Source organism: Sinocyclocheilus rhinocerous, unplaced genomic scaffold (assembly GCF_001515625.1).
Source record: "Sinocyclocheilus rhinocerous isolate Xijiao unplaced genomic scaffold, SAMN03320098_v1.1 scaffold146, whole genome shotgun sequence".
Classification (NCBI taxonomy): domain Eukaryota; kingdom Metazoa; phylum Chordata; class Actinopteri; order Cypriniformes; family Cyprinidae; genus Sinocyclocheilus; species Sinocyclocheilus rhinocerous.
Genome location: NW_015649783.1, coordinates 181,131 through 195,372, shown reverse-complemented (window position 1 = coordinate 195,372; position 14,242 = coordinate 181,131). Strand labels below are relative to the sequence as shown.

The 14,242-nt window shown below is 40.4% G+C and overlaps 1 protein-coding gene across 1 annotated transcript in view; it reads right to left on the bottom strand.

Moving 5' to 3' along the window:
- LOC107710982 (monocyte to macrophage differentiation factor-like) overlaps positions 1 to 11,615 on the bottom strand; it is a 27,231-nt gene extending 15,616 nt beyond the window's left edge. Inside the window, exon 1 of the mRNA XM_016515881.1 lies at positions 11,539 to 11,615. Coding sequence (XP_016371367.1) covers positions 11,539 to 11,567 — 29 coding nt within the window. The 5' untranslated portion in view covers positions 11,568 to 11,615. The remainder of the gene's footprint in view (positions 1 to 11,538) is intronic.
- Between the last annotated feature and the right edge of the window lie 2,627 nt (positions 11,616 to 14,242).

Sequence of the window (14,242 nt, the reverse complement as noted above, 5' to 3'; positions counted from 1 at the left end):
TGTGTGCATTGAATTTATTTAATACACGAGTTTCACAATTTGAGTTGAATTACTGAAATAAATGAACTTTTCCACGACATTCTAATTTATTGAGATGCACCTGTATATATTTGTTTGATATATAAAAATAAAATTTGTAAACTTAAATACTAAATTAATTGAATGCTTATGAGTTATTATAGTTAATTGAAACTAACACAAAACCATAAAAAAAATCGTAAAGTAAAATAAAATAAACGTTAACTGAAATAAAATGTACACTGCAAAAAAGTGAATTTAATGGTAAAAGACTGTAAAAATGCTACAGTAAAATCCTGTTAAATGGTTAACGGTAAATTCCCCTACTATATACGGTGAAAAACTGTACATTACATGTATTGGACATTAATTTTATGGTAGTATACCGTTTTTGGAAGTGAAAAATACTGTATAATTTACAGTGAATAACCGTAAATTGACATTCCCAGAATTCCCTGCGTTACATTTCAAATTTGATGTTTTTTTGTTGAAATAACTTATGTTTCTTTTTAGTTTTTTCTTATCAGTTTTGTATATTAGGGTTGTGTGTTACACCTAATGTTGTTAAATGAATGTTTATTGCATTATTTCAGTTTCATGTGTGTTACCATGATGGTGTTTAGCGTTTGTGTGAATGACACTGTGCACCTTCTATATATTTTATTATTTAAAAGCTGCTTGTGATAGGCTTTGGTTCATTGTGTGACTTTCTCATCACCACCTGCATAATACAAAGGTACAAAACAGATTTCAGTACTTCAATAGGTTGGTATATTAACATTATATCAGCTAATGAAATTACGGTATTTAACTGTAAATTTAAGTTAAAACCGTAAAACCTAAAACGTTGCTACCGTATTTTTTATGTTAAAAATTTTTACCGGAATTTTTTTTTACAGTGTGGTAACGTTTAAAAAACGTTAGACTAATGTCCAACTAAACTGTTTCAGAGAAAACATTCAAGAAACAATATTTCTATGCTAACATTTTGAAAATATTATTAAAGACCAGTTAACTTTGAATGAACGATCTATCAATGTTACTAAAAGAATGTTTGTAACATTGAGAGAACCCTACCAGAACATTAGCCTGTGGTATTGAGGTATATACCCAGCTAGGGAATGTTCTCAGAAGTTTGGCTCATGTTCTGGAAAGGTTCTCTTAAAGTTATGAACAAAGATTCCTCGAGTAGCATTAATAGAACATCCATTCAAAGTTATCTGGTCTTTAATTAATGTTCTCAAAACCTAAGCACAAAAACATTATTGACATGGAACTTTTTTATTTAACATTTTAGTTGGACGTTCTTTTAATTTTTTTTTTTTTTTATGTTCTTCAAAAGTAACGTTACCATAATGTTCACACCTTCACAAAATGGAATGCTTCTTAATATTTGCATAACCAAGAAGAACATTTTAAAAATATTTTAAAAAGTATAAATTTTTGAACATTTTGCTAACATTCCCATTAACTTATGAAAATGTTACTTCTGAATGTTAGCAAAATGTTTTTAGAATGACCTTTACACCATTCGGACAGTAGCCATACGTCTGCGTTTAATCACTTCCTCTGAATGGTTATTTCCTGTGTAGCTGTTACATCCCACAATGCACCAGAAATAGAACTGAGAAGTGCAACCACATGCATCAAACAATAAAACAAAAAATACTGCAACAACATTGCAGCAAAAATATAAATAAGTCCTGAAAAACCACCACAAGACCTGTGATTTTTATTTGCAGGACAAGATAGAGTGCAATATGAGTTTTAAAGGCACCAACCCAACCACTTTTAGAGCGGTTGGACAATGTGTGCTTTAGTCTCTGCAAGATAACCATATCCAGATATATCCACGGCAGCCCTACTTCTTCAGCTTAACCTCTTCTGTAACGCACACAAAGAAACAGTGACAGAGGCCCTTAGAAGCCACGTGCATTCATAGAAATTGCAATGATTTGCACCCTCTGTGTGGTAGTCAAAACTAACACAGCCCAGCTCTCGGAAACCAGCAAACTCTTGATGCTAGAAAGAGTCCAGTGCAGCAAGAGGAAGTTGAGACGGCTAAATAAACAGGGGGAATTACACTAAGACACTAACAGGAAAGCTGATCCTTCTCTTCCTTCTTGTAATCTTTCATGACGTATTTCTCTACAGTCAAATCTTCTGTTCAATCTGAAAACATTAACATACTCAGCTACCAAAAATTGTTCCATGTTTTGCTAATGTTCCCATGAAAATGTTATTTATATGTTCTCCGAGTTTTTTATATGCTTTAAAAAGTTTTTTTTTTTTTTTTGCAAATATTAAAGGGATAGTCAGTGGTGTAATGTAACGAAGTAATAATACAGTCAGGAGGTTAAAGAGCTGGCTGTCTGGTGCAGTCTCAACAACCTGGAGCTCAACACTGTGGAGATGATAGTGGGCTTCAGGAGGAACCCCCCTGCTCTCCCTCCACTCACCATCATGGACAGCACTGTGACTGCAGTGGAGTCATTCAGGTTCCTGGGCACCACTATCTCTCAGGACCTGAAGTGGGACACTCACATTGCCTCCATTGTGAAAAAGGCCCAGCAGAGGTTGTACTTCCTTCGCCAGCTGAGGAAGTTCAACCTGCCACAGGAGCTGCTAAAACAGTTCTACTCCGCCATCATTGAATCCATCCTCTGCACTTCAATAACTGTCTGGTTCACCTCAGCTACCAAATCTGACCTCAGAAGACTACAGAGGGTAGTCCGGACTGCTGAGCGAATCATTGGTACAACCCTCCCTTCTCTCCAAGAACTGTACTCATCCAGAGCGAGCAAAAGGGCTGGCAAAATCCCCTCACATCCAGCACACTCACTCTTTGAACTGTTGTCATCTGGTCGACGCTACAGAGCTCTGAGCACCAGAACGACCAGACACAGGAACAGTTTCTTCCCTCAGGCAATCCATCTCATGAACACTTAACAATAACTGTGGAACACACACTATTTATTCACTCATACACTTATTTATCTAACACACATACTCAGTCTACATTTCAATTTGCACATGATATACCTGTACATACAACTGTCTATTGTTAAATACCTGTACATACAACTGTCGATTTGTATATTTTTATTCCTTATTTACTTGTTCTATTTTTTATTTATTTTTTATTTTTTATTATCTGTGTTTTTTGTTCTGTCACTGTCATTCTGTTACACCGTGGAAGCTTCTGTCACGAAAACAAATTCCTCGTATGTGAAAACATACCTGGCAAGAAAGCTCATTCTGATTCTGATATTTAAGTAGTTAAAATCAGATACTCTAAGACATTTACTCAAGTTGTTTTGGAATTGGTGACTTGTAACATGTAATGGAGAAATTTTCACTGTAAGGTATCTGTACTTTTACTTAAGTATGGTTTTTAGGTTCTCTTTACACCTCTGGTAATATATTCCAGTTAAAATCTATTAGATCAACTGAAATGCTAACCTAGCCTAGCCTAATGTTCTTATTATAAAAAGACCATCCATAGAACCAGGTCACCAAACGAACAATATTTTTCACTTTGTCTCGAGGTAAAGGTCTGGAGGGACTTGAAAATTAAAATACACCCAGATGTTCCCAGAGGGAAGCATCTCTCATTACTCTTTCATGGACTGTAAGAGTAGGAACCGAGGTGACATAAGAGATTTGTAACTGACAGTCACCACTGATAAGCTACCACTAAATATTGTAGAAACTTAATTTGCTGTAAAGTTGCTTTGCAATGATTTGTATCGTGAAAAGCGCTGTACAAATAAACTTGACTTGACTTGACATAACAAAAGGGGCCACCTGAGAGGAGAAAGCTGAAATAATACCCCAGAGAGCAGGGACAAACACGCTGCCAGAACCGGAGCCCCAAACACAGCGCTGACCTCCCAGAATCCTCTCTGTCTGTCTCCTGACAGCCCTGACAGGATCGGCCCGGATCAAACGTGCTCCCCTGGCCCTGTTTCTGTTATGGAAATTTGTCCCGGATGCGTTTATCCCAGTGAAGATGTCAGTTATGTTGTTCTCTTGCATTAACACCAAGTAAAACGCTAACAGAGCTAATGCTAAATGTTTCTTTGTATTTCAGTAGGATCTTCATTAAAGACCCCATTAAATGGCTTGATGAGTAATTATCATAATGGAAATGAAACTGAAAGTATGTGTCCAGATTTTAATGGGTAAGTGCTCTTCGTACGTGTGTTAGTGTGACACAGCGCTATCTTCTGTTATCTTTACGTTAAATATTTACTCTGTGCTACGAGTCACTCAACCTTTGAAACAGATGGAGTGTGTGTGTGTGTGTGTTAATGATGGTTCGACAACGATAAACTTCCACTGACATGATTGTGTTAAATTATCCTATCTAATCACCAGCGCTGTGAGCTGGCAAACATTTTTATGATGCTCTATTTGGATAAATTATGCATTATTCTTTGGAAGAAAGTCATGTATGCAAAAAAATGTACTATGGCAAATACAGTTTCCATAACAGTAAATACACTACTGTTCAAAGGTTTGGGATCAGTAAGATTTTTTTAAACGTTTTTGAAAGAAGTTTCTTTTGCTCACCAAGGCTTCATTTATTTGATGAAAATTACAGGAAAAACAGTAATATTGTGAAATATTATTACAATTTACAATAACTGTTTTCTATGTGGCTATTTTTTAAAATGTAATTTATTCCTGTGATCAAAGCTGGATTTTCAGCATCATTACTCCAGTCTTCAGTGTCACATGACCCTTCAGAAATCATTCTAATATGCTTATTTGCTGCTCAAGAAACATTTCTGATTATTATCAATGTTAAAAAAAACAGGTGTGCTGCTTCATATTTTTGTGAAAACTGTAATACATTTTTACATATCAATATCAATTTCTTTAAAAAAAATATCTTACTGACCCATTGAACTTTTTAACTGTATTTTTACTACTGAAAAAAAAATTTATTAGGCAACTGATCAATTAAAAAAACAACAATTTATTAGTTGGGTCTATGCTGAAATATTTATTTTGATAGAATTCTATTATATTTTTTCATATATTATTACTTTTAGTATTTAAATATTTTATTATTTTTATTAGGTTTATTGGTTATTATATATTTTGCATTTAATATGTAGCATATGTTTATATTTTTACTCATTTTATAGCCTTCAATTTGCTTATAGGACAAGATAGAATCAATTGATTTTCATTAACAACGTAAAATGTGGTTTCTTTATTCCACTAACTGATTAATCAAACAAACAATCAGATGAAACTGTTGTCAAAATTAGTTGCAGCTCTTAAAATCATCTTTCAGAATCATTCCGGGGAAGGTATAAATATATAATGTAAATGTCCTGTATTTGTTCAAAAGCTTCTCGCTCTGAGAAGCTGAAGTATAAAAATAACTAGTAAGTACGAAGTAGCATGACGTAAATCTCAGCAGCTAATGGGGTGAAGACCTCTGTGACAAAACAGCAATTTAAACCCTCAAGATACTGCAGACACACCCAAACAAAAACATTGAACAAATCCTCCAAACAACTTCAGCCATGGTTTTGCTGATGGATAATCTAATCCACAAGCCAATGAGATCAATGTGTGTGACACGTCAACTCAGAATAGATGCGGTATGTTGTCTTGGACAACTGTTTATAAACCAATCACCGGCACTGCGGACACTTCGCGGAAACGTCTGACCTCCATTTCACTGATAAATGGATCTAACAGGTCCAGAAAAAGACTCAGAAGAATTGCTCAGAATTTGCTCTTTTATAGCTCAGGAGACTTAAAGACATTGTCTGTTACGTCACATCTAAGCATCAGCTCTGTCTCAGATGTTTCTCCAACAACAGTCAATAGTTAGCCAAAAATGTTTGAAATATTAAAGTAAAAGATTTTTAAAAATGCTATGGTAAACACCTGATAATTGGCTAATGGCAAGTTCCCTTACTAATGGACCAGGTAACTAATTTAGGGTATAAAAATGTTGTGGGAACATTATTTTAAGGTGTTGATAAAATGCTCAAATGTCCAGGTTTCTTGTCATGATTATAATGTTATTTAAATGTTACAAAAATATTTCATTTTCCACACAAAATATAACGTTATTTGAAATTTTTTTTTTATATTCAAAGAATGTTAAAATGTCCTGTTTTCTTCTAGTAATTAGAATGTTATTTAAATGTCACAAAAAACGTTTTTACAGTGTTCTACTAACTTTATTTTCACTGTAACGTTATTTGAACTTTTATTTTTTAATAGGCTATTCTAATGTTAAAATGTCCGGTTTTATTATTGTAATTAGAATGTTATTTAAAGGTTATGAAAAAGTTTTTTTTACAACTTTCTACTAATTATATTTTCACCCAAAATATAACGTTATTTGAATTTTTTTTTTTAATATTCTAAAAACATTAACATTTCAAGTTTCCTCATTGTGATTAGAATGTAATTAAAATGTTACAAAAATGCCCTGCATGAGACTTATTTACCGTAAATTTAAATGCATTAAAACCAAATGTAAAACCTAAGATGTTGCTACATTATTTTTAACAGTAAAATTCTGGAAAGCACAGCTGCCGGTTTTTACTGTAAATTCAATACATTTATAAGGCAAGGCAAGGCAAGTTTATTTGTATAGCACATTTCATACACAATGGTAATTCAAAGTGCTTTACATAAAAGAAAAGAAAAAAATAATCTCAACAATAAAACAAGGAATTTAAAAACTTTGAAAATGATCAAAAAAATTGATTTAAGAGGTTTAAAATGAATTTAAGAAAACGATTATACATAAAATGTAGTGCAATCAGTTCGGACATCGCACAGTGCTCATTCAATAAATGCACAGCTAAACAGATGAGTTTTGAGTCTGCATTTAAATAAGAACATTCCATGCACATTACTTTAAGAATGTTTTGTCCTAACATTTATATAACTTCTATATTATAATTTCAAATAATGTTAATGTTAATGAAAATTGTGAGAACATCCCTGTTAGAGGAGGGGACATTTTAAGTAGCTTTACAGTAAAATACTGTTAAATGTACAGACTTTGGAAGTAAATGCGAACCGTCTCGGTTACGTATGTAACCCTCGTTCCCTGAAGGAGGGAACGGAGACGTCACGTCCCGTCGCCACAGCTCCTGTACCACCGCTGAGCGGCCGGGTCACCGGCTCGGCTCCTCAGCGAAAACCTGAATATGCGCTGCATCTGCTGCCTACTTATACTCACGCTGTGATCAGCAGCAGCTGGATGCAATAATCGCATGCCAATGTGCATTGGCTCGTTTAGTTTACACTCGAAGTGGATTGGTCTCTCTAAGCGAGATCCCAATTCGTCGGTCATCCGACGTGACGTCGAGAGTGACCGACTGAAAGGGAACGTCTCGGTTACGTATGTAACCCTCGTTCCCTGAAGGAGGGAACGGAGACGTCACGTCCCGTCGCCACAGCTCCTGTACCACCGCTGAGCGGCCGGGTCACCGGCTCGGCTCCTCAGCGAAAACCTGAATATGCGCTGCATCTGCTGCCTACTTATACTCACGCTGTGATCAGCAGCAGCTGGATGCAATAATCGCATGCCAATGTGCATTGGCTCGTTTAGTTTACACTCGAAGTGGATTGGTCTCTCTAAGCGAGATCCCAATTCGTCGGTCATCCGACGTGACGTCGAGAGTGACCGACTGAAAGGGAACGTCTCGGTTACGTATGTAACCCTCGTTCCCTGAAGGAGGGAACGGAGACGTCACGTCCCGTCGCCACAGCTCCTGTACCACCGCTGAGCGGCCGGGTCACCGGCTCGGCTCCTCAGCGAAAACCTGAATATGCGCTGCATCTGCTGCCTACTTATACTCACGCTGTGATCAGCAGCAGCTGGATGCAATAATCGCATGCCAATGTGCATTGGCTCGTTTAGTTTACACTCGAAGTGGATTGGTCTCTCTAAGCGAGATCCCAATTCGTCGGTCATCCGACGTGACGTCGAGAGTGACCGACTGAAAGGGAACGTCTCGGTTACGTATGTAACCCTCGTTCCCTGAAGGAGGGAACGGAGACGTCACGTCCCGTCGCCACAGCTCCTGTACCACCGCTGAGCGGCCGGGTCACCGGCTCGGCTCCTCAGCGAAAACCTGAATATGCGCTGCATCTGCTGCCTACTTATACTCACGCTGTGATCAGCAGCAGCTGGATGCAATAATCGCATGCCAATGTGCATTGGCTCGTTTAGTTTACACTCGAAGTGGATTGGTCTCTCTAAGCGAGATCCCAATTCGTCGGTCATCCGACGTGACGTCGAGAGTGACCGACTGAAAGGGAACGTCTCGGTTACGTATGTAACCCTCGTTCCCTGAAGGAGGGAACGGAGACGTCACGTCCCGTCGCCACAGCTCCTGTACCACCGCTGAGCGGCCGGGTCACCGGCTCGGCTCCTCAGCGAAAACCTGAATATGCGCTGCATCTGCTGCCTACTTATACTCACGCTGTGATCAGCAGCAGCTGGATGCAATAATCGCATGCCAATGTGCATTGGCTCGTTTAGTTTACACTCGAAGTGGATTGGTCTCTCTAAGCGAGATCCCAATTCGTCGGTCATCCGACGTGACGTCGAGAGTGACCGACTGAAAGGGAACGTCTCGGTTACGTATGTAACCCTCGTTCCCTGAAGGAGGGAACGGAGACGTCACGTCCCGTCGCCACAGCTCCTGTACCACCGCTGAGCGGCCGGGTCACCGGCTCGGCTCCTCAGCGAAAACCTGAATATGCGCTGCATCTGCTGCCTACTTATACTCACGCTGTGATCAGCAGCAGCTGGATGCAATAATCGCATGCCAATGTGCATTGGCTCGTTTAGTTTACACTCGAAGTGGATTGGTCTCTCTAAGCGAGATCCCAATTCGTCGGTCATCCGACGTGACGTCGAGAGTGACCGACTGAAAGGGAACGTCTCGGTTACGTATGTAACCCTCGTTCCCTGAAGGAGGGAACGGAGACGTCACGTCCCGTCGCCACAGCTCCTGTACCACCGCTGAGCGGCCGGGTCACCGGCTCGGCTCCTCAGCGAAAACCTGAATATGCGCTGCATCTGCTGCCTACTTATACTCACGCTGTGATCAGCAGCAGCTGGATGCAATAATCGCATGCCAATGTGCATTGGCTCGTTTAGTTTACACTCGAAGTGGATTGGTCTCTCTAAGCGAGATCCCAATTCGTCGGTCATCCGACGTGACGTCGAGAGTGACCGACTGAAAGGGAACGTCTCGGTTACGTATGTAACCCTCGTTCCCTGAAGGAGGGAACGGAGACGTCACGTCCCGTCGCCACAGCTCCTGTACCACCGCTGAGCGGCCGGGTCACCGGCTCGGCTCCTCAGCGAAAACCTGAATATGCGCTGCATCTGCTGCCTACTTATACTCACGCTGTGATCAGCAGCAGCTGGATGCAATAATCGCATGCCAATGTGCATTGGCTCGTTTAGTTTACACTCGAAGTGGATTGGTCTCTCTAAGCGAGATCCCAATTCGTCGGTCATCCGACGTGACGTCGAGAGTGACCGACTGAAAGGGAACGTCTCGGTTACGTATGTAACCCTCGTTCCCTGAAGGAGGGAACGGAGACGTCACGTCCCGTCGCCACAGCTCCTGTACCACCGCTGAGCGGCCGGGTCACCGGCTCGGCTCCTCAGCGAAAACCTGAATATGCGCTGCATCTGCTGCCTACTTATACTCACGCTGTGATCAGCAGCAGCTGGATGCAATAATCGCATGCCAATGTGCATTGGCTCGTTTAGTTTACACTCGAAGTGGATTGGTCTCTCTAAGCGAGATCCCAATTCGTCGGTCATCCGACGTGACGTCGAGAGTGACCGACTGAAAGGGAACGTCTCGGTTACGTATGTAACCCTCGTTCCCTGAAGGAGGGAACGGAGACGTCACGTCCCGTCGCCACAGCTCCTGTACCACCGCTGAGCGGCCGGGTCACCGGCTCGGCTCCTCAGCGAAAACCTGAATATGCGCTGCATCTGCTGCCTACTTATACTCACGCTGTGATCAGCAGCAGCTGGATGCAATAATCGCATGCCAATGTGCATTGGCTCGTTTAGTTTACACTCGAAGTGGATTGGTCTCTCTAAGCGAGATCCCAATTCGTCGGTCATCCGACGTGACGTCGAGAGTGACCGACTGAAAGGGAACGTCTCGGTTACGTATGTAACCCTCGTTCCCTGAAGGAGGGAACGGAGACGTCACGTCCCGTCGCCACAGCTCCTGTACCACCGCTGAGCGGCCGGGTCACCGGCTCGGCTCCTCAGCGAAAACCTGAATATGCGCTGCATCTGCTGCCTACTTATACTCACGCTGTGATCAGCAGCAGCTGGATGCAATAATCGCATGCCAATGTGCATTGGCTCGTTTAGTTTACACTCGAAGTGGATTGGTCTCTCTAAGCGAGATCCCAATTCGTCGGTCATCCGACGTGACGTCGAGAGTGACCGACTGAAAGGGAACGTCTCGGTTACGTATGTAACCCTCGTTCCCTGAAGGAGGGAACGGAGACGTCACGTCCCGTCGCCACAGCTCCTGTACCACCGCTGAGCGGCCGGGTCACCGGCTCGGCTCCTCAGCGAAAACCTGAATATGCGCTGCATCTGCTGCCTACTTATACTCACGCTGTGATCAGCAGCAGCTGGATGCAATAATCGCATGCCAATGTGCATTGGCTCGTTTAGTTTACACTCGAAGTGGATTGGTCTCTCTAAGCGAGATCCCAATTCGTCGGTCATCCGACGTGACGTCGAGAGTGACCGACTGAAAGGGAACGTCTCGGTTACGTATGTAACCCTCGTTCCCTGAAGGAGGGAACGGAGACGTCACGTCCCGTCGCCACAGCTCCTGTACCACCGCTGAGCGGCCGGGTCACCGGCTCGGCTCCTCAGCGAAAACCTGAATATGCGCTGCATCTGCTGCCTACTTATACTCACGCTGTGATCAGCAGCAGCTGGATGCAATAATCGCATGCCAATGTGCATTGGCTCGTTTAGTTTACACTCGAAGTGGATTGGTCTCTCTAAGCGAGATCCCAATTCGTCGGTCATCCGACGTGACGTCGAGAGTGACCGACTGAAAGGGAACATCATCTTATAAACTCCCTGGAATTCCCTACATGAAACTTATTTACCACAAATTTAAGTACAATCCCCGTAAAACCTAAAGTGCTGCTACAGTATTTTTAACGGTAAAGTACTGGTAACCACAGCTGCCTTTTTTTTTTTTACAGTTCACGAATTTAATGTTCAAATCATTAAATCCTGGAAGAATCAGTTCAGTTTTAATCGCAGACTTTCTGTAGACCTAAATCTGAACACAGTTTGACAAATTATCCATTTTTAGAATGGACAATCTTAGAATCCATTTTAGAACCTTATAGAGATTGTTTTCCCAGAGAACCAGCACAAACCTCTATTCATTCTCCACTGAATTTCAATGCTACAGAAGAAACAAGAGATATGAAAGAGATGTATTTACTCACCATTTCTTCAGATAATCCAATCCCGACATGATTCAATCTCGCACAGAAGTTATGAGTTATTTTAAAAAGACGTTGTACACAAGTTATAAAATTAGACATGCAGTACTTTGAGTATGTACAGTAGATAGAAAAGATAATGTGTGCCTTTGTGCAGCTGTTATCAGTCCTTCTTCCAGCCTGTCAGACCAAAGTACTCTTTTTCTCGGCGCCCGGAGGTTCGTAAGTGGTCACCATCTTGTTCTGGTCCCACCTGGCGTTGGCGGGCGAACTCTGCATGACCACCAGCCGGATGGGAGCGGCGTTGATGTTGGGCACGGGGTCGGGTGCGTACTCCTTGGTGGGGTCCTTGCCCTGGCAGTCATAGAGGATGCAGGAGATGAGGAAGACGAGGAGGAGGATGACATAGCTGGCGATCAGGAAGATGAGGTTGAGGGTGACCGGGTCTATCTCCACATTGTCGGCGATGAAGCTCATGGTGGCGGCGGGATGGTGAAGGACTGAGACGGATCGTGAGCCGTGTATCTCAGGACGTACAAACCTGTGAGGGATTAGCTGACACAAATCTCTCTCTCATTCTGTCTCTCTCTCTCTCTCTCTCTCTCTCTCTCTCTCTCCTTCACTGCCTGTCTGACTGTCTCTCAAATCAGTTTAATGTGCTTTATTGGCTTGATTAATAATCGTACATCTGTATCGCCAGAGCATTTGCGGCTTATATCTCTATCTGTCCATCATTCAGTTTTAATGCATTTTATTGGCATCACAAACACGTTTGTACTGCCAAAGCATTTTCAGATAAGGTTACATATTAGGACAAAATTAAAATTGTGCACAACAACTCACTATAAACAATAAAAGCAGCGGCTGAGTCTAAAAATACGGTAATCCCCAGCAGATCTTACCTGTACCTTCTTCAGTAACCAGGCTGGATGAAGAAATCAGGAGCCGAGTCTAAAAGATACGGTAAAAGATATTACAGTAGCTCCATATTCAGATACATTGGGCCTAATGTTTGGGGTAGGTTAGATCCTGTGTTTTTAAGGCTGCATTTATTTATTCAAAAATACAGTAAAATTGTAAAATATATTATAATTTCAAATAACTGTTTCCTATTTGAATATATTGTAAAATGTAATTTATACCTGTGATGGAAATCTGAATTTTCAGCATCATTACTCCAGTCTTCAGTGTCACATGATCCTTTAGAAATCATTCTAATATGCTGATTTGCTGCTCAAGAAACATTATTAATATCAATGTTGAAAACAGTTGTGCTGCTTCATATTTCTGTGGAAGTTGTGATACAGTATGTTTTATTTTTCAGGAATCATGGATGAATAGAAAGTTTAAAAAACTGGATGTATTTGGTACATAAATCTTGTTGAGAACTGACTTCGTGCGTGCACTAAAATCACTGTACGCATATGCACACATATTTGTAAATGCATGTATATCATTGGTTTTCTAGCAACTCCAGCAAAACATTAGTGCAGTCTAAAATCTAGGTTCAAGTTATTGGTTTAGATGGAGACGAGGCAGTGTCTCTATTGTTGTCTGTGTTTCATGTCTTTAAGACACATGCACTGATTGTGTGCGTGTGTGTGATACGGTGCAGGGCTCCTGTGTAATCCTAATCTTGATTGTGAGGAGGGATTGAACCATCTGTTTTAGCAGCATTCACTCTAAATCTATCACACACACGACAAAGAGACACACACCACCACTGCAGACAATGTTATCATCCTCAACTAAAACAAGAAAAAAAAAGAAAAGAAATAAAAACTAATGGAAATGGAAAAACTGAACCTAAACTACAATGCAACTGAAAGCTCCAAAATGCACCAACCAATCAATCAACCAACCAATCAACCAACGAACCAACGAACCAACCAACCAACCAATCAACCAATCAATCAATCAATCAATCAATCAATCAATCAATCAATCAACCAACCAATCAACCAACCAATCAATCAATCAATCAATCAACCAACCAACCAACCAACAAACCAATCAACCAACCAATCAACCAACCAACCAACCAACCAATCAATCAACCAACCAGTCAACCAACCAACCAACTAATCAATCAACCAACCAACCAATCAATGGGAAAACTCAGCATAAACTAAAATGCAACTAAATGCTCCAAAATGCAACAAACAAATAACTTAATAAATAAATGGAAGAACAGAACATAAACTGAAATGCAACTAAATGCTCCAAAATGCACTAAGTAAATTAATTAATTAATTAAAAAAAATTAAAATACACATTATAAAACAATTTAATAATATCAGTCAGTTAATCATAGGAGTCTCTCATTCCTAATGAAGTCAAAGGAAAATAAATAGGGCATTAAACTAAAATGCAACTAAATGCTCCAAAATGCAACAAACAAATAACTTAATAAATAAATGGAAGAACAGAACATAAACTGAAATGCAACTAAATGCTCCAAAATGCACTAAGTAAATTAATTAATTAATTTTAAAAAATTAAAATACACATTATAAAACAATTTAATAATATCAGTCAGTTAATCATATGAGTCTCTCATTCCTAATGAAGTCAAAGGAAAATAAATAGGGCATTAATGGTGCAAAATGCATTGGCAATGCAAGGCATTTTAGCATAGCAAAATCTGAATTTAAATCTGACAGAGAGCAAGAGAAAGGCATGAATTTGCAAATTAGAACATACCCAT